Source organism: Panthera onca, chromosome C1 (genome assembly GCF_046562875.1).
Source record: "Panthera onca isolate mPanOnc1 chromosome C1, mPanOnc1 haplotype 2, whole genome shotgun sequence".
NCBI classification, from domain to species: domain Eukaryota; kingdom Metazoa; phylum Chordata; class Mammalia; order Carnivora; family Felidae; genus Panthera; species Panthera onca.
The window spans coordinates 210,064,092-210,084,570 of NC_138346.1; the positions used below are offsets into that span (position 1 = coordinate 210,064,092).

The following is a 20,479-nucleotide window of genomic DNA, read 5'->3' on the forward strand; positions in this document are numbered from 1 at the left end:
AGGTCTACAAGTAGCTGCAAATGCAAATCACATGTGAAGCAGTGTAGTGACGGGTAGTAAGCAGTTAGGAGCTTGGGCTTTGGAATCAGACCTATCTGAATTTGGATCTTGGCTCTCCCGCTTCTTAGCTCTGTGATCTTGAGCAAGTCACGTAAGCTTTCCGTACCTTGGATTTTCTCCTGAGGAGACAGAGAAAACCATGCCTTCCAGGTGGTTCTGAAAGCTGGGCGGTGGTGGGGGGCGGGCAGATAATGCATGAAAAATGCATAACACAGGGTTACAATTCCTCAGTAGAGAATCAGCGAATTAACAGCTCATGGCGAGTGAAATGCACATATGCTCATCTTCCTGTACCCGGAAGCAGTCCCCTGGACAAGACGGGGGAAGTGGGCCTCTTCATTCCCTTCCTCCCCTGAGATGGGCTTCTGCGGTTCCTGCTTCGGCTGCCTGAATCGGGGCCTGCCTCTCCATCCCCTTACTCAGATGTGTTCACTGATCCTTCACACCAGAAGGGCACGACTGAGACTCAGTTATAGTCCCTTGGCTGGGTGGGGTGGGGTGGACTAGAGGCCACGGTCAGCCTCTGGGCTACATGCCCCACCTCCATCATCTGTTCAGTCCACTCGACAAATGGGCTTCATTTGAACCCGGGTAGCCTGGCTCCAGGCAGCTTTACCGAACAGGCCAAGTGTGTAGGGAAAATGTTTGAAAACCAAGGGAGGGGGAAGGGGCACCCGGGGTGGGGGCTCAGTCAGGGTAAGCATCTGACTCTTGATTTCAGCTCAGGTCATGATCTCATGGCGTATGGGTTCGAGCCCCACATCGGGCTCCACGCTGACAGCGTGGAGCCTGCTTGGGATTCTCTCTCTCCCTCTCTCTCTCTCTGCCCCTCCCCAGCTTGCTCTCTCTCAAAAACAAACTTAAAAAACCAAAGGGGAGCAAACCGGGCCACATTATAGCCACATAAATTCCCCTCCTCTCAGGCCCCAAGCCTATGTCCACTTGGGCCATGCAGGGCCCAGCTTCCCAGAGCTGGCTGTGATAACATCGTCTGGGTCTTAATCCCCTCCTGGTCTGGGGGCCTGAGCTGGCACTGTCTGGGCTGGTTGGTTCCCACGGCCAGACCATTGCTTAGCAAATCAGCACGGGCTCCATGGAGGGGGCCAGAGGCTCAGCAGGCTGGGAAGGCCCCTCTTTGGCCCTGGCCTTGAAGGTCAGAGCCCCTCTGTGGGCAGAGAGGAGGAAATCCCGGTGTCCGTCCCTTTGGGGGTCCCCGAGGTTGCCCCAGGCCCTTGGCTGCTTGCCAAGGCTGAGCCCCTATTCAAACACCTCACTGGTCCCATCTCCCTGCTTGAGCCCCCACCCCCACTGGGAGCCCCCACCCTTGGCTTCATCTTTCTTAGCACCCCCAGTTCCTGAGACCCCTTCTTCCCCCCAGCTGGCCTCCCTACTTCTCTCTTAGCCAAGGTGGGTTTACTGTGAGTGTAGGCCTCTCCGTGGTAGGGGCCCCTGTGAGGGTTGCTGGGAGTTACAGAGTGTTCTAGGAAGGGAGGTAGCCAGGTCGCACTCAGGAAGCATTTTCCATTAAGTGCCCTTGGCACACTGCCCAGGGAGATGTCAGAAGAAGGCACCCAAGTCTCCAGGCCTCCAGCAATTTGTTATGCTTTCTCTTTATCATTCTATCCCTACCCACTTCAATGCAAATTTTGTATTCTTTTTCCTAAAGGGGGCCCTTAACATTGGACTGGCCCTGCCTTACTCCTTACAACCCATCTCCACCCTGATGGCCAGACCATCTCGCTAGAGCAGGATGTGATCCTCACGAGCTCCCCCTCCCCGCTCCCCACCCAGCCCCTCCGGGGCTCCTGCTGCTTCCAGGGAGGAAAATGCCAAGCCCTCCCGTGACCCTGGGCCATCTGGCCGCAGCCAGCCTCCACGACCCACCGCATCTCCCACTGCTGTGCCCCTGGCGCCCTCTGCTCAGCCACGGGGACCTTTCTTTAGTCCCTCAGGCATCTCAGCACCTGGGCTGCCGCACCACGCCCCCCCCCCCCCCCCCCCGCAACGTTCAGGACTCAGTGTCAACAGCTCCTTGTCGGTTAGGCCTCCCTGAGCCCCACATCACACACATCATAACACCCGGCCTTCCCGTCAACGCCAACCGCACCTGCGTGAAGGGCCCTGCTCTGCCCCAGATGCCTCCCATCTCACTCACCCAGTTCTTCAGGCCGAAAAGCCGAGAGCCCTGGATTCTTCTCATTCTATCAAACCCACATCTAATTGATCAGGAAGTCCTATGGACTCTTCGAAATACGTCCACGTCCAACCACTTCTGACTACCTCCATGGCTACCATTTTGGTTCAAGCCCTGGGTTCTTGCCAGGGTTAATATCATCTCACCTGGGTAATTTCACATGCTTCCAAACTGGCTTGTTTCTGCACTATTCTACAAACAGCAAGGGGAGGAGTCCTTTAAAAATGTCAGTCACGTGAGGCGCCCGGGTGGCTCAGTCGGTTGAGCGTCTGACTTCAGCTCAGGTCATGAGCTCGCGGTTCGGGAGTTCGATCGGGCTCTGTGCTGACGGCTCGGAGCCCGGATCCTGCTTCGGATTCTGTGTTTCCCTCTCTGCCCCTCCCCTGCCTGTGCTCTGTCTCTGCCTCTCTCTCTCTCTCTCTCAAAAAATTTTAAAAATTTTAAATAAATTTAAATAAATAAATTAAAAAAAAATTAAAAAAACCCAAAACACTGGGCTACAAAAAGACTGTGACTTCTGTCCTGCATGTCTTTTCTCTCTCTCTCTGTCCCTTGCTGGCTTGCTCTGAGGGACACCAGCTCCCCTGTTGGGAGCTGTCTATGGGGAGGCCCACATGGCGAGGAACGAAGGGAGACCCCCGGCCAACAGTCAGAGGAGCTGAGACTCTCAGCCCTGTAGCCTGTAAGAAACTGAATCCTGTCAACAGCCATGTGAGTGAGCTTGGTCAAGCCTACCCCGGTCAAGCCTCACGATGTCACCGGAGCCTTGGCCCACGTCTTGACTGCGGTCTGTGAGGAGACCCTGAGCCAGAGGCCCCAGCCAGCCTGTGGGACCCAACCCACAAAAAAGCGCGAGACAGTAAGTGTCTATTGTTTTAAGCTGCTAACTTTTGGGGCCGTTTGTAACACAGCTGTGGATCACAAATACACTCACCTTAGCTTGTCCCAGTCTCCCGCCGACCGAGTGACTTACCCAGCCATACTTTTCCTTGTGGCACAGTTACTACAGGCCAGAGCCCGGCCCCATGCAGATGTTCAATAATTACTTGTGAATGAGTGACTAGGGTAAGGCATGCAGGATGCCCAAAGGGACAATGCCAGAGCTCAGAAGGGGCGAAGTGGGAGTTCAGGAGGGGGGAGGCCGGTTCACCCCAATCCCAGCTGCCCTGGAGGCTGCTACCCCCTCCTAGCAGAGACTGGGGGCCCCGGTCTCCCTCCTCTTCAGAAGGATGCTGGTCAGAGCCCAGGATTCGAACTCTCATGGTCTCTGAGAGAAGTCCCAGCTTCATACCCCATTCCAGACCATACCTTCTGGATTTCCTCTGCTCTTTGGACTTCAGGCCTCTTTTCCTTTGTTTGGGATGGAGATTTGCTAAACGCCTCACTTAGAGTGATCTAATTTTTATACCCTTGTCAGACTTTTTCATAAAAATAATTTAATAGATAAGAAAAGAATCCTAGTCCAACCCACGTGGCCCATTTTTTTGTTTGGAAATGGTCCCTGTGTCCATAAAAAGGAAAGGACTGCCAAATCCAATCCCCTCCCAGCCCTGTCCCCACTGGGTCCCAGGCTGTGCTAGGGGCCAAGAGGCCAGAGAACCTTCCAGCAAAAACATCAGGCCCGAGTTGGAACCTGGTGCCCATTCTGGGTCTGGCAAGGGCTGGCTGGGTGCCCAACTAACTGAGCCATTTCCTCCCAGACTGGGACAAGTTTCCTGCCCAGAGGGAACTGAACGCACTCCCAGGCAGAGGGGGGCTGGGTCCTGGATTGGGGGAGGGGCAGCCACAGGCATTTCCCCCACCTCAGCTACTTTGGGGCTGAGAGGCCCATCTGGGGGTAGGGTGGCAGAGAGCAAAGGGTCAGGGATTAGGCTTGGACTGTCAGTTGGGTGGCCATTTCTGGAGGAATGAGCTGAAACCACCCTGTCCAGGCTTGGGGCCAGCCTGCCCTATGTCCCAGGTGTGTCCCAGGTGTGTCCCAGGGTGGGGAGCGGAGAATCCTATGCCAGACTCTGTCCTGAGGCAGGAGCCTTTGGGTGACCATGGTGGCCTTTGCTGAGAAGCAGGGCTTGCCAGAACCTGGAATCCTCCAAGAATCGTCTCCCCTCACCTCCTCCCTGACATCTCCTCCACCCCTCCTAGACAATCTGACCCTCACAACCCCCAGGAGGCCTGGAAGCTGGGAGTCTCCTTTGCCCTGTGGGGCCCCCCCTGGGAAAGGGCCCTGAGCTGGGCCTTCTGTCCCTGTGGAAACTGCCCTGTGGGCTGGATGCTCTGGCCGGGGTAACATGGCTGTGATGGAGCATCAGATGACCCTGCTCACAAGGTGGCTGCAACCATATTCCAGAACCTTCCAGGAATGGACCTGCCATATTTTATGTGCACCTCGGTTGGTTTCCGTGGCCCCAGTTCTTCCAACAAGAGGGGGGTAGCAGGAGGCATGCAAAGCACTTGAGCTCTGGGAGTCAGGCTACCCGGATTCAAATCCTGACTTAGCCACCAACTAGCTCAGTGACCTTGAGCGAGTTACATAACCTCTCTGAGCCTGTTTCTGAATCTGTAAAAAGGGATAACAGTACCTGCCTCTTGAGGCTGATGTCAGAACCAAACGAGATCATAAAAGTGCTCGGCATAGTGCTTGGCACATGGTCAGCACCCTACACGTGGCAATTTTTCTTCTGACGGGCTCAGAGAGTGGCAGCGAAGCCCCCAAGGACACACAGCAAGTGAGCAGAGGAGCTGGTACCCAACCTTTTCCCAGATAGCCTGTTGCCTCCCCGGGCTGGGCCCTGCAGGGAATACGAGGCTGAACGAAGCTGAAATGGCAAGGATTCTCACGGTCTTAGCCAAGCCTCCCTTCAGCTGGTTCTCAGCCTAGGATGGGACGGAATGTGGGCGCCATCCACCCGCGACTGTAGGGGGGTGCTAGAGCACGTGTCCAGGCCACCACATCCCCATGGCTTCCTCAGCCACCTCAGTACTGAACTCCCCAACACCAGGGGACCCAGCCGGCATGTATCCCCGGGGCCCGCCCCAGCCAGAGGAGCTGTGTGGCCTCAGAAAAGCCTCTTTCCCTCTCTGTGTGTTCATGATTCTAACGCAGGTTGAGAAAATCATCTTTATTGTTGTTCATGGAGAGGGCGAGGGAGGCCAGTAAAGGAGAAGCCGTTCTGAGAATGCAATTCTCCCCCGTTCCCCCAACCCCCCCACCGGGAAGGCAGGTTTGAGGGCGCTGCATCCGTTCTCTGTCCTGAGAAAAATAGGGGTTCGCTCAGTGGCCTCCAAGTGCCCCCTTCTGAGAGCTCTAGCCCCGAGCCCTCTTCTCCCTCCCAAGAGCCCCAGTGCCCACCTTGAACTCCAAGTGGGGGGCAGGGCTGGCAGTCCTGGGGTCAAGACCTCCAGATGAGCCTGGGTGGGCCCGAGACAGACTCCCAAGTCCTTGCTAAGGCAGGTCAGGAGGGGGCCGTCCCCTGAGGCTGGCCAGGTGCTGAGGGCTGGGGCGGGGGCTGCCTTGGAGCTGACACTGAAGGCCTCTGGGATGGAAACTCCTGGGGGAAGGTGGGGAGGAAAAGAAGAAGGACACAACTCAGCTCCCCCATCCTCTGGTGGGGGAGCTTCAGGCCCTGCTTCCCACGCAGGGGTCAAAGCTTAACACCAGGTGAAAGAGGGGATTTCAGCTCCTTCTGCCCCCACCCCGAGAGAGGTCACCCCAGCCCTTCTTGAACTCGGGCCTGTGGAGGCTCCTCGGGCTGTCTGGAGGGGGGCTTCCGTGTCTGGGGGACCCACGCGGTGAAGCGCCCACCTGTATCTGGCAAAGGTCCAGCAGGGTACGGACGCTCGTCAGGCACCAGAGCTCGCCCAGCAGGGACATAAGGACACCCAGGAGGTCCAGCCAGCTGCCCACGGTCAGCAGCAGCACGAAGAGGCCGCCCATGCGCACCAGCACCGTCTGGACCTGGCTCTGCAGGCCGGGGTTCTGCCGCTGCTCCTCTGGGGGGGGCAGGGCACCTGTCACCACCTGCCCGCCATACCTGAGGTCCGGCCTGGGACGGGGCCTGGACTCCCGGCTGCCCCCGACCTTCCTCAGTGTGAGCCTTCCCCTCCCCTTGCAGCCCCCTGCCTCCCTCCTCCCTCACCCCCACTCTCTGAGCACCTGGCTGGCACCAGGCATTTCTTCCTAACCAGGCCTCGCTGTCTGCCCCCGAGCCTGCCCGCTGCTGCGCTCTGCCTGCAGTCAGGGGAGGGAGGGGGGGCACGCCAGCTCCAAGCTGCAGGCGCCGTCCTGCCTCCACTGCCACCTCTTTTTTTTTTTTTTTTTAATTTTTTTTTTTTTTTAATGTTTTTATTTATTTTTGAGACAGGGAGAGACAGAGCATGAACAGGGGAGGGTCAGAGAGAGGGAGACACAGAATCTGAAACGGGCTCCAGGCTCTGAGCTGTCAGCACAGAGCCCGACGCGGGGCTCGAACTCACGGACCACGAGATCATGACCTGAGCCGAAGTCGGCCGCTTAACCAACTGAGCCACCCAGGCGCCCCTCCACTGCCACCTCTAATCGGTCGGGAAGCCCCGGGGACTCTTTCTGCTAAGTAGAGCCCCACCCGAACCCACCTCCCCACTCCCGCTGCCCCACCCAGTCCCAGCTCCCGGCTTCTGTTCTTGACCTTGTGGGCCAAGTGTCTACTCCATGTCCGCTCGGCAGCTAGTGACCTTCTAAACACAGGAACGTGACGTCCTGCCTGATCTGAGCCGTGTCCTCGTTTCGTCTCTGGCTCGCTCCCGTTCCTTACTACTCCCCAGCACGCCAGACTCACTCCCACCTCAGGGCCTTTGCACCCGCTGCTTTCTGCCTGACTGCCCTTCCCTGTCCCGCCACCTCGACCCCGTCTCCGCCCTGCAGCCAGGAGGTTCTTCCCATAGCCCACATCTGGCTAGGTCGCTCTCCCCTGCTGAAAGCCGTGCAGGGGCTTCTCATCAGACCGCCTGCATTGGGTTGATGAGGGCTCTCCATCAGGCCCCCCCATCAGCCTGGCCAGTCTCAACCCCTCCCCATTCCCTTAGGGTGACAGCCATACTCCACTTTTTCAGTCGTTCCACAGGGCCCCACCTTCTCTCACCTCTGGGCTTCGGCCTGCGGGGTTCCCTCTGCCAGGATCTCTTCCCCGTCCCCCTTCCCCACCCGAGCCCTCCTACTATCCTTCAGAACCCGGTTCAAGCTCCATCTCCTTGGGGCTCCCAGCGCATGCCACACCCATCAGTGAGCCGCCCCATATGGCTTCTGTCACTAGACCGGGCGCCCTGGGATGGCAGGGGTGTGGCCTAACTATTGTCGGCCTCCCCCGGGGCCCAGCACAATGCTGTGCCCCGGTCGGACAGTGGGACGTGAATGCCCAGTGAATCAGCGGCCGCCCAGGACCCCGCCTGTGGCCCTTACCCTGCATGTAGATGACCAGCAGCGTGTAGCAGATGACGAGCGGCGTCCAGAAACGCACGGCGTCTGACGTGGTCAGGAAGTCCCGGTTGATAAGGGCCACGGCTGCCAGGTCACCCACGGCAAAGGCCACGGCCAGGGCGCGGGCCAGCAGCCGGGGGAGGGCATGAGCGCCGGCCAGCAGGCCCAGGCAGACCCCGCAGTACTGCTGGCTGCTGTGCAGCTCGTAGAGCTGGTGGATGTGGTGGCAGAGGCGCCTGGCGCCCGTGCGGAGCAGCGTGGCCAGCCAGAGGCCCAGCAGCAGGTTCAGGGTGCGGTGCGGGGCGTCCTCCTGCAGGAAGCTCAGGCCGCAGGTCAGCCCGCAGCCCAGCGCGTACTGGCACAGCAGGTGCAGCCGCAGCATCTCGGTGCCCTGGGAGCCCTGGGCGGGGGAGGGGGGGGGGAGAAAGGGGGCCGCGATGCTGGGGGCTCAGGCTGCCTCTCACCTGAGGGGGGGGGGTGCCAAGGGGCTGTGAAGGTGCAGAGGCTCCATTCTGTAGGAATCTGGAGCCGGAAGGAACCTTGGGGATCATTGCCAAAGAAGGAATATTCCCTGGGGTGCGCGGGTGGCTCTGTCAGTTAAGCGTCTGACTCTTGATTTCGGCTCAGGTCATGATCTCGTGGTTCGTGAGATCGAGGCCCGCAATGGGATCTGCGCTGACAGCATGGAGCCTGCTTGGGATTCTCTCTCTCTCTCTCTCTCTCTCTCTCTCTCTCTCTCTCAAAATAAATAAATAAACTTAAAAAAAAAAAAGCAGGGATATTGCCTTCAAGGTCAAGCCCTACCTACTGGGATCATTTCTTGCTGCTTAACTTCAGTCACGATTGTTCCTTGGGCCCCATGTGCTTGCTGAAGGTTTGTGGCTCAGAGCCTTGAAGACCTGGGTTCAGAGCCTGACCCCGCTTCTTGCTGGTTGTTGACCTGCGACAAGCCAGTTACCCTCTCTGAGCCTTAGTTTCCCCGTCCGTGAAATGGAGATCACAGCGAAGCTCTACCCGCCTCTGACTGTGTGGATACGTGAGATGACGCACTCAGAGGATCCGGCACGGGGCCTGGCACACGGGGAGCTCGGTGTCCAGGACCTCGCTAGGAGCAGGGACTGTACTGGCGATCACAACCCCAGGGGGCAATCTGCACCCTCCGGTCTCGGTCTTACAGAAAGGAGGTGGTGAGGAGACAGGGGGGTCTGGGGTGAAAATCAGGGCCCGGGTTCGGGTAATGACACCCCCCCCCCCCCACCTCAGGGAGCCTTACCTTGCCCAGGGAGAGCAGTGTGGAGATAGCCCGGAGGGAGAACTCAAGCACCACCAGGGCGGCCACCCGGGCCCCCACGACGGTCAGGATCAGGGCCAGCCCTGCCAAGTGCGCCGTCTCCAGCAAGGCCCATGGGGGCTGCAGCCGGTGCTTTTCCAGCCGCCGCTCAGGGTTGCTGTGGGGCAGAATGGACGTGGGCAGGGCCAGAACCACCAGCCTCGGCCTGGGCAGTGGTCCCCGTGCCCCCAGACATGCTCACTGGGGATAGGGTTCCCTTCCCTCCGGCCCTGCCCTCACAGGCCGGAGACAGCTCGGGGGGCCCAGGAGTGGGCTGGGTTGGCAGGCACTCACTTGGCACAGTTCACAAAGAAGTAGACCTTCAGGAGGCTGTTCAGGACGGAGACTCCGCTGGCCCCGATGAGGCCTGAGGGGCAGGAGGGAGGGCAGGCGGTTTGGAGGGTTAGAGGTGGTGGGAGACCCACGTGGTGGGGGGCGGGGGCGGGGGGGGGGGGTCCACCCTGCAGCTGCCCAGAGCTGCCGGAGGGGGCGGGGCTGCACGGGACAGGGAGGTGGCGCTCACCTTGCAGGACAGAGTCTAGGAGGCTGGAGCCCCACTGGAGGGAGGGGAGGCCGGGGAGCCAGGAGGGCAGGGATGGCAGGGAGAACATGGCCGCTGTCGGGATCAGCCCCCGCCTCTGGCCAGGTCTGCTCCAGAGAGACCAAAGTCACGGGGCAAAGGTGTCAGTGGAGGGAGGGGAGGGGCAGGGAGGGATCAGAAGCTCAAGGGAGGGAAGGGGAGGGGAGGGGAGGGGAGGCAGGGATACCTTCAGGGCCCCAGGGTTACTGGCCTCGGGAGCCTACTGCTGTCCAGGGGCTCCGCCTTTGGGCGGCATGAAACCAGCACTGATCTCTGGCCTCTGTCTCTGCTCAAGTTGGGTGCCCGTTTTTCTCACCCTACCTTAGGCCTTGCCCACAGGGCCTTCCTGAAGCCCCAGGCCTTATCTGTTGCCCCCCGCAGCCTTGCATCGAGGCTCTGCCCCCTCAGCCCCAGTTCTGGAAGGTGGTCCGTACCCCCCACAACCTGAGGTTGAGATACAGTTCTGGGCCCCGCCTCTCCTTCCGCCACTGGGCAGCCTGCCTCGACGATCCTCCCCGTGTCCACTAGGTGGCAGGCCTCAGTTGGGTTGGAAGCCGTGGGTGCGGCAAATCTGGATCCTCCTTCCCCAGACCGAGGAGGGAGCCGAGGGGTGGGGGGTGGTGTCACGGGTGGGGGAGACCGAGGCTTCAGCAGAAGGGAGTCGTGGAAGTAAACAAAATAGAAAACTTTATTGGCTTGGAGTGTGTGGTGGGGTACCCCCGGGGAACAGCAGACATGGGGGATGGCAGGGTAGGTGGTTTAGGCTCTGCTTGGGCTGGGGCCAGTCCTATCCCTTCCAGGGACTCGGTGTCATTCTCTGAAGCACAAAGGTCAGCGTGGGCCTTAGGAACACACTCCCTGGGAGGAGTGTGGCTGCAGCCTGGGGAAAGGGCCCAGGGTGAGGACACCTAGCTCTGCTCCTCACGTTGAGCCAGTCCCCTCCCCGCCCTGGGCCTAAGCCTCCTCATCTGAAGAATGGGCATGTCCAGAGACCCCTTTCAGAACGGTCATGAGGATTTGTCGGGACGCCCACAGTGCTGGGCACCTAGGAAGCCCTCAGTAAAAGCTTCTAGTTGGTGTTATAGGCTGCATTATGTCCCCCCCACCCACATTCATATATTGAAGTTCTAACCCCCTGTATGTGACTGTAATTGGAGATGGGGTCTCTAGAGAGGTAATTAAGTTCAAATGAGGACATTAGGGTCGGTGCTAATCCAACACGACTGGGGGCCTTATAAGAAGAGATTAGGACACAGACACAGAAGGAAGACCATGTGAGGACCCGGGGGGAAGATGGCCGTCCACATGCCAGGGGGGAGAGAGAGAGGGGAGAGAGAGAGAGAGAGAGAGGCCTCAGAAGAAACCAACCCCGCGGATGCCTGGATGTCTGACTTCCAGCCTCCAAGCTGTGAGACAATATCTGTTGTTTAAACCATCTTGTCGGAGGGTCCACTATGGCCTCGTGGTGCCTCACAGTGACTGTCGGGGGCCCTCCAGCCCTCATGGTCCTGGCTCTTGCCAGGGACACCAGCCTGCGCCGGGCAGAGCTAACTTCCAGTCCTCTTTCTGCCACTTCAGAGCTGTGTGGCTTTGGTCAAAGCACTTCCCCTTTCTGAGTTCTCAGCTTCCTCTTGGTAAAAGAGGGTTTAACCGTCTCACACTGTTTGAGGACTAAGCAAGCTGATGCATGTAAGCGACCCAGCTCAAGGTGATGGCCATGCCCCGGAGCAGCGAGTATCATAATGAGTAAGGCTCTGGGATAAGGTAACCCAGTACAGAGAGGGAAGAGAATTTGCTGGAGAACAAAGTGGCTGGCCATCCGGAACAAATGCTCTGGCCTGAGGGGGGCCGTGGGTCTGGGGGGGACCAGCGCTGTCCACACTCTCCTCCGACCTGCGGCAGGGTCCAGGCCAGTGGTCTGCTCTGAGCCGGCCATTCCCAGCTGGAGCGGGCCGTTGCTTCCTGCCGAGTGCCAGGCTGTGTCGGGAAATGGGGGTGAGGGGTGCCCCCTAGGTGCCCTGGTGCAGGCCCCGCCCAGCCAGTTTCCGGAGCTCATCCCAGAAGAGCATGCTGAGGATCGTGTGGGGGCCCAGGCGCAGGTAGGCCGGGCCCAGACCCTTGTAGAGTGCCAGGGGGCCCTCCTGCCGCCAGATCTTCACCAGGCAGTCGGCGAGGCCACCATACAGCTGGCCCTGGGGACAGACACGGGGCAGATGTCACTACAGGGAACGTGGCGCCCTGGCTGGCACCACCAGGGGTGTCTGTGTGTAGGGGCTACTGTGGCACATCAGTAGAGAGACTCTCCCCAAGCTGGGCAAATTCTAGAAAGGTGGCCCTGTAGGCTGTGAAATTTAAGAAGCCTCTTCGTCCAGGCAGCCACAGCCCCGTGCCTGGGGGCCGAACTTTGGCTAGTGGCAGGCACACAGGTGGATTTCAGCCCTCACTCGGCCTGTGGAGGGCACCTCTGGGCTGAGCGCAGCCCGCACCGGTGTACGCGAGGGCCCGTGTGCGTGAGGCCGTGGGGTCAGGCCTGGATTCTGATTCGGGCTCCTCCACGTATCAGCCGGGCGACCGCACACACAAGTCACCAGATCTCTCTGAGCGTCAGTTTCCTCATCAGGAAGATGGAGGTGATTGTGAGGATGATTGCCTGGGACATAGGTGCTCAGCAAACAAGGCAAATCGATGCGTCTGCATGCATGTCACGTGTCTGCGTGTCTCTGGCTGTGTGTGTGTGTGTGTGTGTGTGTGTGTTGGAGGGTGCGCTCCAGTTTCCCACTGGCCCCCCACCGCCCGCACCAGCCCCTGCTCACTTTGCCAGTTCCGTCCACGGGCTGATTGTATAGCCGCGTGCTGACCACGTCGAAGGGGGTCATGACTGCGGCTACAGCGACGCTACTGATCATGCCTCCAGCCAAAGCCACCAGCCAGCTGTCCTCCGGGAGCCACTGTGGGGTGGTACAGGTTCTGACGCCTGCAGGTGCCCTCCCCCCCCCCCCCGCAGGGTACCCACCCTCCCCTCCCAGCGTGTGGGGGCTGGGAGACCTAGGGGGAGGGGAACAGACCGGGCGCCTCCAGCCACCCCCCACCCCAGCTCCGTCACAGCTACAGGGCTCACTGCTGGCCCCCACTCCTGCTGGGCACAAGGGCCGGGGACACGACCCTAAGGGCAGAGCCAGGGTCCTCAGCTGTCTTCAGGGGCCCTGTCTGTCACCTCCCCGTTGGCTTCCCTAGGTGGGGGTCCAGCTGGAGATGTTAGGGAGTGATGAGGGCCCAGAGGGGGAGAAAGGAGGCAGACGGCCCTTACTTTGGGGTGTCTGTGGGTGGGCACAGGTGTCCCCGGCTCCTCACCTGTTGCTTCTGCACCCAGGCCTTGGCAGAGGCAAAGGTGGCCAGCTGGGCCGCGGAGCCGACCATGACCCTGGGCACGGCCCCACCCACGCCCCGCCATAGTCCTGCCAGGCCTTGCTGCCGCCAGATGGTCTCCAAGGCCCCCAGAACACTCTGCGGGGAGAAGACGCCGCGTCATGGGCAGCCCCTGCCGGCCCAGGAGCCCATCCGGCCCAGGGAGCTCTGGGGAGTGACGGTTCCTACCTGGTGATGGTGCTGGTGCCCCACAGCCATCGCGGCCACCGTCTGGGCCTGCAGCTGTGTTTTGACCTGTGACAGCAGACGTGAGAGAGGGCCTGGACGAGCGCGCCCCGACATCCAGAGCGCCACGAGCCCACCCCCACAGCTGAGGGGGCGTGTGGGATAGGGTCGGGGGCGAGGCTCTGAAGTCAGCCTGGGTCTGCATCCCGGGGTGACCGGAGCAAGTTACTTAACCCCCTCCAGGCCCGTCCGCTCACGCCTGACAAGCCGTTCTGAGGACTAAGCGGGATGATGACGGTACAACATCCAGCCGGGGACGCGGGGGCCTCGCTTATTTTTCACTCGCACGGGCTGCACGGGAAGATGGGTGGCCACACCGGGGTGGAGCCAGAACCCGTCCTGCCACCCTCTGCCCCCCCCTCTGGCTCAGGCCTGGCGGGGCAGGGACCCCAGGAGGATGAGGATCAGGACCAGGCTCTGGGGCTTTGAGCCAAGGGGCAGATTCCAATCCCGGGCAGGGATGTTCCCCGCCCAGCAGGCCCCACCCGGCCGTCCAGGTCGGTCCCGCAGGGCCAGCCTGGGAGGCTCCAGAGTCCCCGGGGCGAGCTGGGTCACGGGGTGATGGAGGATGGAGAAAAGGCACTCACCAAGTAAGCAGGGCTCCCCACGAAGGCTCCCAGCGCCCCAGCCACGGCGCCTGCGACCACGGTGCCACCAGGCTGTTGGGTGAGGCCAGCCTGGCACGCCAGGCTGTAGCAGTAGAAGCGGACGCCATTCATGAGGCCCTGGTAAAGGAGGCCGGCGGCCAGCCCCTTCTGCAGGCCACACAGCCCATCTGCACGGATCACCGCGGCCACCGAGGCAAAAAAGCCCCTGTAGGGCCGCGGGTAGGTGCCCCGGGCCCGCAGCTCCCCCTGCAGCTGCAGCCGCGTCTTCACCACCTCGAGGGGGTTAGTGAAGACACAGGCCAGGCAACAGGCCGAGGCGCCTAGCACCAGGTCCACAGCGGGGGCAACCGTCTCCGTGGCCTCTGTTCCCGAGGCCCGTTGCGCCCCGGGCAGGGACATGGGCACAGGCCCTGGGGTGGCGGAGCTTACGCTGTCTGCACCCCCGCAGGGCCGCCCGGCTGGGGATCAAGGGGGCCTGGGGCCATGTCTGGAGGGCAGACGTCCAGGTCAGACAGGCCGGGTGGCCCCTGGTCTATCCTGGGAGTCCACCTGCTCTGCTCCGCCGCTGGGGCTGTTGGAGCCCGGGACACGCCCCTGCTGGCTCTGACCAATCCCAGCTGTCTCTGTTCTCCACACCTCCCCGCAGGGGTGGGCCTGGACCCTGGGATCTGGGGAAAAGGTCACCTGGGGCAGGAGGGAGATTGGGGGCGGGGAGAAGGTGTCAATCAGCTGAGACTCCTCCTCCTGTTTTTCTTACCCTCCTGCCCTCCCTGGTGCCCCTGCCCCGCCTCTGGTTTAGCCAGTCCTGCTGCAGCTCGGAGCCCTGGGCATAGAGCAACTGCCCGGGGAGGCTCCTGAAACCGTGCCCAGGCAACGCACTGACTGCCCACAACCACCCTGCCACCGTCTTTGTGGCTTCTCCGTTCCCGGCCTCAGTCTTCCAGTCTGGCTCCCACAGTCTATGGTCCCACTGAGAGCAGAGGTGGAGAAGGGCTTCTCAAGCCCGGTGGAACTGCTTTTGAATCCCGGGCTCTGCTACCATGTGTGACTCTGGGCAAGTCACTTTCTCTTAGCGACGGTCTGTTTCTAAAATGGGGATATCAGCACCTACTTCAGAGGTGTGTGGAGAACATACCTGGCACAGGGCTCCACCCAGAAGATGCCCACCCCCCGCCCGCCACTGCCCCGTCCCCCGCTCTGGCTCCTTCCTCCCCATCCTTTGCCTCCCAAGACTCCAGGGCCCTGGGGCCATTGTGTCTCAAGGGGTGGCCTGTGGCTTTGGTCATTCACCCTATGAAGACTTGCCCCCTAGTCCTGTCCCTCCTCCTGGTGGGAACCTCTTCTGGACTATAGGTTTCTGGAGAGGCCCTGGTATAGAAATGGCCCTTTGTCTTTGTTTTTTGGGTTTTTTTTTTTTTTTTTTTTTTTTTTTGCTTTTTTTAGAGAGAGAGAGAAAGAGAGAGAGAATGAATCTTAGGCAGGCTCCACGCCTAGCTCACTACTGTACCTTGAGATCGTGACCTGAGCCGAAATCAAGAGTCGGCTGCTTAACTGACTGAGCCACCCAGGCGCCCAGACGTGGCCCTTTGTGAGAAGGGACTTCACACCCCTGGGAATGGCTGTCAGGTGCTAGGCTGCTCGGCCTGGCCTCCACCTTGGCCTCTGCCCCCGGGCAGTTCTCTCCCGCCACGGACACCCCACATCAGCCAAGTTCCAAACAGAACCAGAGGCCGAGCCACCCTGCCTGCAAGCCCACCTCTAGGCCTCCACGCCCACCTTTCCCAGCTCCCACTCCTCCCCCCCCCCCCCCCGCCCCGTACGAAGGCCTGGAAGAGGCAGCGCTGAGGGCTTCGGGGCCCCAGATCACTTCCCCCCAACCCCCCGCCTGGGCCTGGCAGGCTTGGCACCCTCTGGCCTGCACCCAGCGGTCCGGGGACAGCTTGGACACTCTCGGGTTTATCCCACATGGCCGGCACTCGCCCCCAGAGCTGGGGAGGCTGGGAAGGCTGGCCGCAGGGACAAGTCCCGGGACTGGAGGGGTAGCTGCCGCTCCCCTGGCCACTGCAGGAAATACAACAGAGAGCAAAGGTCAGGCCGAGAAACCCTCAGGGCCTGAGCTCCAGAGAGCTCCATGGGGGGGCAGCGGGCGACCAGGTTCTCAGTGTCAGCACAGAGCAGCTGATGGCAGAGAATTATGGAATGAATGAAGAATGAATGGCCAAGGGGCTTCAGAGGGGGGCTGGAGATGCCCCTCCTCCATCCTGGTCATAAAGGGCCAGTGACAAGTCTTGGCAATATAACGTGTCTATTTTATTTAAAAAAAAAAAAAAAAAAAGAAAAGAAACAACAAACAAAACCCAGACCATCTGACCCCTTCCCCCGGCGGGCCCTTGATAAAACTCTCCGGAAGGGCCCGGCTCCAGCCAAGCAGGGGATGGTCAGGAGACACCCACGGGGACGCCAGGCTGGTGGGCTCCATTCCTCTCTGAGCCCTCCTCCCTCCCCTTTGCTCCCTGCAAACGGAAACAGCCTGCCTCCTGGGTCCTCCTGGGTCCTCCCGGGTCCTCCCGGGTCCTCCGGCCGCTGCGGTTTGGGGAGAGGCAGGGGCAGGGGGCCGTGGACATGCGGGGCCGCTGGGCAGCCAGGGAGGGCCGGCCCGGCCCCTGCCCCTGCCCCTGCCCCCGGCTGTGGGCCCTGGCGAGGCAGGCAGCAGTGTGCCGGGGGCCGGAGATAGCGAGGAGGAAACATGCACCGAGACCTTAGTGCCCGGCCTCCCTGCAGAGCCGGCTGAACGTTCAAAAATGAACAAGGATGGCCGGGTCTCCGCCCAGACCTCTCACTCGGGAGAGGAAGAGGGGACTGCTGCCTTCTCGGTCCTTCCGCTCCCCTCAAAGCTGATACTATTCTCACTGCTGTCCTGAAGAGACGCAGATACATCCGGATGTGCCGCGTACACAGAGCCCATAGGGCTCAGACCCTCTGCCCCAGCAGCACTCTCCGGGCACCACTGGCCAGGCAGGATGCCCAGGGGTGTGCGGAGCACCCATTCTGGATCCCTGGGAGGGGAGAGACCCCGTCTCAGGCCCCGGTCGGTGGTTCTGTCCCCCAGGGTGGGAGTGGGCTGTGGAACAGGGGTGGAAGCCAGGCCCCAAGCGGCATGATGCCCCAGCGGGCCACTGCGTGTGCTGCTCCGCTCGCCTTTCTTGGCCCGCGGGGGGGGGTGGGGGGGGTGGGGGCGGGGGCCGGCCAGCTCCGCCTCAGCACCAGGGGTCCCGGGAGGCTCTGCCCCGGCACAGGCTGTCGCTCCGCTGCCAGGCGCTGTGGATGAGGCTCAGGGCATCCTCGAACTTCTTGCTGGAGGCTTCCTGGGTGGCCTTGTGGGGGAGGTCCACCTGTGCGGGGACAGAGAGGGGGTCTGTGAGGGCTTCGGCCCAGGACCCCGCTATCCTGGGGCGCCACGGGAGCCCTGGAGACCCTCGGCACCACGGGACCAAGAAGGGGCAGCGTGTCCCAGGTTCTGCTTCTGGCTGTGGCCTCAGATGCGCTGGAGGGCGGAATCTTGCCCTTTTGGTCCTAAATGTTCCGGGCTGTCCCAGAGCTGCTGGTACAGTGCCGTCCCCAGGCCCCTGCCTCCTGCCTCTGTGCCACACAGGAAGGACTCCTCTCCCCGGGGCAGCGGCTCCACTCCTCGGGGCCCCGGGTGGCTTGGTACCTGGTAGATGGTTTTCCACCCGGAGCTCAGCGCAGACAGGAATCGGTCCAGTTCAGATGTGCAGCTCAAGTAGATGACCCAGGGGGGCAGAGCCTGCTGGCTGTCCTGGGAAAACTCCTGGGGAGGGCGGGTCCCCAGGTGAGCAGACGTGGCCCTCCTTCCGCAGGGCCTGCCTCCACTGCCCCCGGGCCCAGCTCACCAGGACACAGTACTCCTTGCCGGGTTCCGTGGAGACCGCACTGATGTCGGCCAGCCTGGCTGTGCCCAGGGAGCGGAAGAAGCTGGTCTGGCAGTCCTCGTGGCAGGTGAAGAGGCGGTCATCGGTAATCACCAGGCAGCAGGGGATGCAGGGGCTGGGGGTCACCCCCTGGGGGATGACCTGAAGGGCATCGGTAGAGGGGAGAGGCAAGCTGGAGCTCTCCGGGGGTCGGTGGCACCAGACCTGCCCCCTCCAGGGGCCCAGCCAGCCCTTGGGCTCCCCCTGCTCCAGAGGTCAGGCGGGCTCCACCCAAGTCGGAAGTGGAGGTGGGGACAGGGGTGACAGTGGGAGTGTCCGGCCCACGGGCGGCCCTGAGCCCTAGGACCCGCTCCTGGGCTGTCCCCTGGAGGTCCCCGTCTTCGTCCTCATGGGCCTCTCTGTGAGTGCGTGTGGGTCTGGGGAAGGGACACCGGAGGGGGCTGGACGGGGTCGGGAGGCCAGACGAGCGGCGCGGGCCGGAGGCGCTCACCCCTTTGGACACGGCCTGGCAGAGCTGCTGCATCCAGCCGGCCATCTCGGCCTCGCTGTCCGCGCTCAGCTCCAGGCAGGGCCGGTCGGCGAGGATGACCTGGAAGGCGTGGGGCCGATCCGTGGTGTTGGCTCTCCGACAGCCACCGCACTGCTCCCCCCTGGGCCAGAGGAGGAGGGGTGAAAGGGGAGCAAGGAAGCAGGGGTGGCGTCGGACACGGGTGCGCCTGCACCCGCGGTCCCGGGGGCTGGAGGCCACCGGAAGGTGCTATGGACCCCTTTGGCTCTCAGGAGAGACTTAAAGCTGCCAGGCGGGCCCGGCCCTTTCCGAGGGACAACTTCTGCAAGGGGAACTGCCAGAATTGCCAAGATCCTTCTAGATATCTCAACCTGGCCAGGCAAGGGGTGAGAATCCGCTCTTAGCTCTGGCCCTCTTGGCATCAGGGCACATTCACTCCCGTTGCCTCTGTGGGCCCCAGGTTTTCTCCAAGTGCCTGTGCGTCCATCTTCCATCAAGTCAGGAGCTTCCCGGGGGAGGGACCGCCTCCCCTGCCCGGACAGACCCTCCTGGCAAGGAGTTCCTCTTGCTCCCCTGACAGGACGATGCCCAGCCTCCCCTTGCTTGGGGTCCTATAGCCTCAGGGCTCAGCAGACCCCAGGGCAGCGGTCAGGGCTGCTGGATGGGGTGGGGCTGAGTGGGCGCAGGCCGAACTGGTTGACACAAGGGGGTGGGGTGTCAGCTCGAGCCAGGGAGAACAGGAGCCCCGGGTCCCAGGCTCGGCCAGAGCCGCCACCTGTGGACAGCACCGCCAGGCCTCACGCCTGCCCAGCCCCCCATCGCTAGGACACTCACCCCATGTTCACAGAGAGCAGAGGGGTGACATCTGTGCGGTCAGGATACTGGTAGAGGATCCCGTTGCTGCAGGGGCACAACATGGCAGGGGTGAGGCCCGCCCCAAGAACCGAAGGCCAGGTGGGGCCCAGATCCCGGGGGGGCCTGAACTGGGGCCTTAAGCCCCAGAGGCCAAGGGGCCTGCCCTCTGTGGAAGGGAAGGTGAAGAGAGAACTGCAGAGGCTCGGGAGGGCGTGCTGTCCCCTCAGCAGACCTGGGGATGGCGAAAACCTTGGCAGCAGCCCTGCCCGGACCCCCGCCTGATGCGCCCCAGGATCCTCGGGCCCCAGAGACGGCCGCTTTACACAGAAGCTCTCGCAGCCCGGAGGGGGTGTGCTCCAAAACCCTTTTGGGGGTGGAAAGAGGCCCCCGTGGGCTTCTCTCCCGGGTGGCCGGCCCAAGGGAGACCCCCGCTGAGGGCCCAACAAGCCCCGGGTCGAGCCCGGGGCCAGAGCTGTGGGAGCCCCCACCTGAGGACCACGAAGCAAGTCTTCCAGTGCTCTTTGCCCAAGTAGGAGGTGCCCGCCTTGTAATGCAGCATGCCTTCTTTGGTGATGGCGCCCTCAGGGGGTGAGCAGTGGCAGGGCACTGGACCCAGGGACTCATCCAGGGGGTCCTCCCAGTGCACAAGCCCGTAGAAGCGCACGGTGACAGCGGTGGCCTGGGGGGGGGGGGTGGGGGGGGGGAGAGGGCAGCAGACAGAGCGGTGAGGTCTGGGTCGGGCTCACCAGCGGCCCAGCACCAGGAATGGCCGCTGAGAAAGCAAGGCCGTGCCCCAAGTGGGGTGGGGGACAGGACCCGAGGGTAGGAGAGCCCCTCCCAGGTGGGTGATGGAGAGGTCCTAAAGACGTCCTTTTGCGTCGCCTGGCCCCTAACACCACAATACCTCCCCTGCACTCCCAGCTCTACCTCACACTTAGATTCCTGGGCCACGAATTTGGCCAGTGCCAGCTTCTCCATGGTGGCATCAGTCAGGATGCTGGGGTAAGGTGGCTCCCGGCAGCCTTTGATCATGGCGGACTTCAAAGAAGCCAAGAAGAACCTATACAAGGGAGTGGGGTTTGCTGTCAGAGGCCTGGGGGACCCCCCACCCTTCAACTGGACGGGATCCTGGCCTGGAGGGGTCCCAGGAACTTTGGGGAGGGACCCGGCCGGAAGCAGAGCTCAGGGCAGCAGGTGGGGCGATGATGCACCGGTCGGTTGCCATCAGCTGTGACCCGGAAGAGGCCTAACCGTTCCCCGCGGCCGAGGTGCCTGGGGTCTGACGGTGAGG

General features: G+C 61.8%; 3 protein-coding genes across 5 annotated transcripts in view; all 3 read right to left on the reverse strand.

Annotated features, from left to right (window-relative positions):
• Nucleotides 1–5,350: 5,350 nt before the first annotated feature.
• Nucleotides 5,351–10,069, reverse strand: TMEM82 (transmembrane protein 82). Of its 2 annotated transcripts, XR_009607725.3 has the most exons (7): nucleotides 9,560–10,069; nucleotides 9,331–9,403; nucleotides 8,980–9,154; nucleotides 7,689–8,106; nucleotides 6,057–6,244; nucleotides 5,604–5,802; nucleotides 5,351–5,504 (listed from the first exon to the last, which is right to left on the reverse strand). XR_009607725.3 is itself a non-coding variant. In XM_060625204.3 (6 exons), the coding sequence occupies exons 1-6, from the start codon at nucleotides 9,645–9,647 to the stop codon at nucleotides 5,707–5,709; spliced, it is 1,038 nt and encodes a 345-aa protein (XP_060481187.2). In that variant the 5' UTR covers nucleotides 9,648–10,069; the 3' UTR covers nucleotides 5,352–5,706. The 2 variants fall into 2 exon arrangements, 1 of the variants encoding a protein (XP_060481187.2); XM_060625204.3 differs by having other exon boundaries at nucleotides 5,352–5,802.
• A 217-nt stretch (nucleotides 10,070–10,286) lies between these two features.
• SLC25A34 (solute carrier family 25 member 34) lies at nucleotides 10,287–14,459 on the reverse strand. The gene is made up of 5 exons (XM_060625205.3): nucleotides 13,855–14,459; nucleotides 13,211–13,276; nucleotides 12,968–13,120; nucleotides 12,430–12,564; nucleotides 10,287–11,808 (listed from the first exon to the last, which is right to left on the reverse strand). Exons 1-5 carry the CDS (start codon nucleotides 14,272–14,274, stop codon nucleotides 11,626–11,628), a joined length of 957 nt encoding a protein of 318 aa, XP_060481188.1. The 5' UTR covers nucleotides 14,275–14,459; the 3' UTR covers nucleotides 10,287–11,625.
• Nucleotides 14,460–16,196: 1,737 nt separating this feature from the next.
• PLEKHM2 (pleckstrin homology and RUN domain containing M2) overlaps nucleotides 16,197–20,479 on the reverse strand; it is a 35,585-nt gene continuing 31,302 nt past the window's right edge. For both annotated transcript variants that reach the window (XM_078452352.2, XM_078452351.2), the window contains 7 exons: nucleotides 20,116–20,248; nucleotides 19,677–19,867; nucleotides 19,168–19,233; nucleotides 18,316–18,475; nucleotides 17,787–17,966; nucleotides 17,588–17,704; nucleotides 16,197–17,267 (listed from right to left, as the gene is read on the reverse strand). In XM_078452352.2, coding sequence (XP_078308478.1) covers nucleotides 17,133–17,267; nucleotides 17,588–17,704; nucleotides 17,787–17,966; nucleotides 18,316–18,475; nucleotides 19,168–19,233; nucleotides 19,677–19,867; nucleotides 20,116–20,248 — 982 coding nt within the window. In that variant the 3' untranslated portion in view covers nucleotides 16,197–17,132. The remainder of the gene's footprint in view (nucleotides 17,268–17,587; nucleotides 17,705–17,786; nucleotides 17,967–18,315; nucleotides 18,476–19,167; nucleotides 19,234–19,676; nucleotides 19,868–20,115; nucleotides 20,249–20,479) is intronic.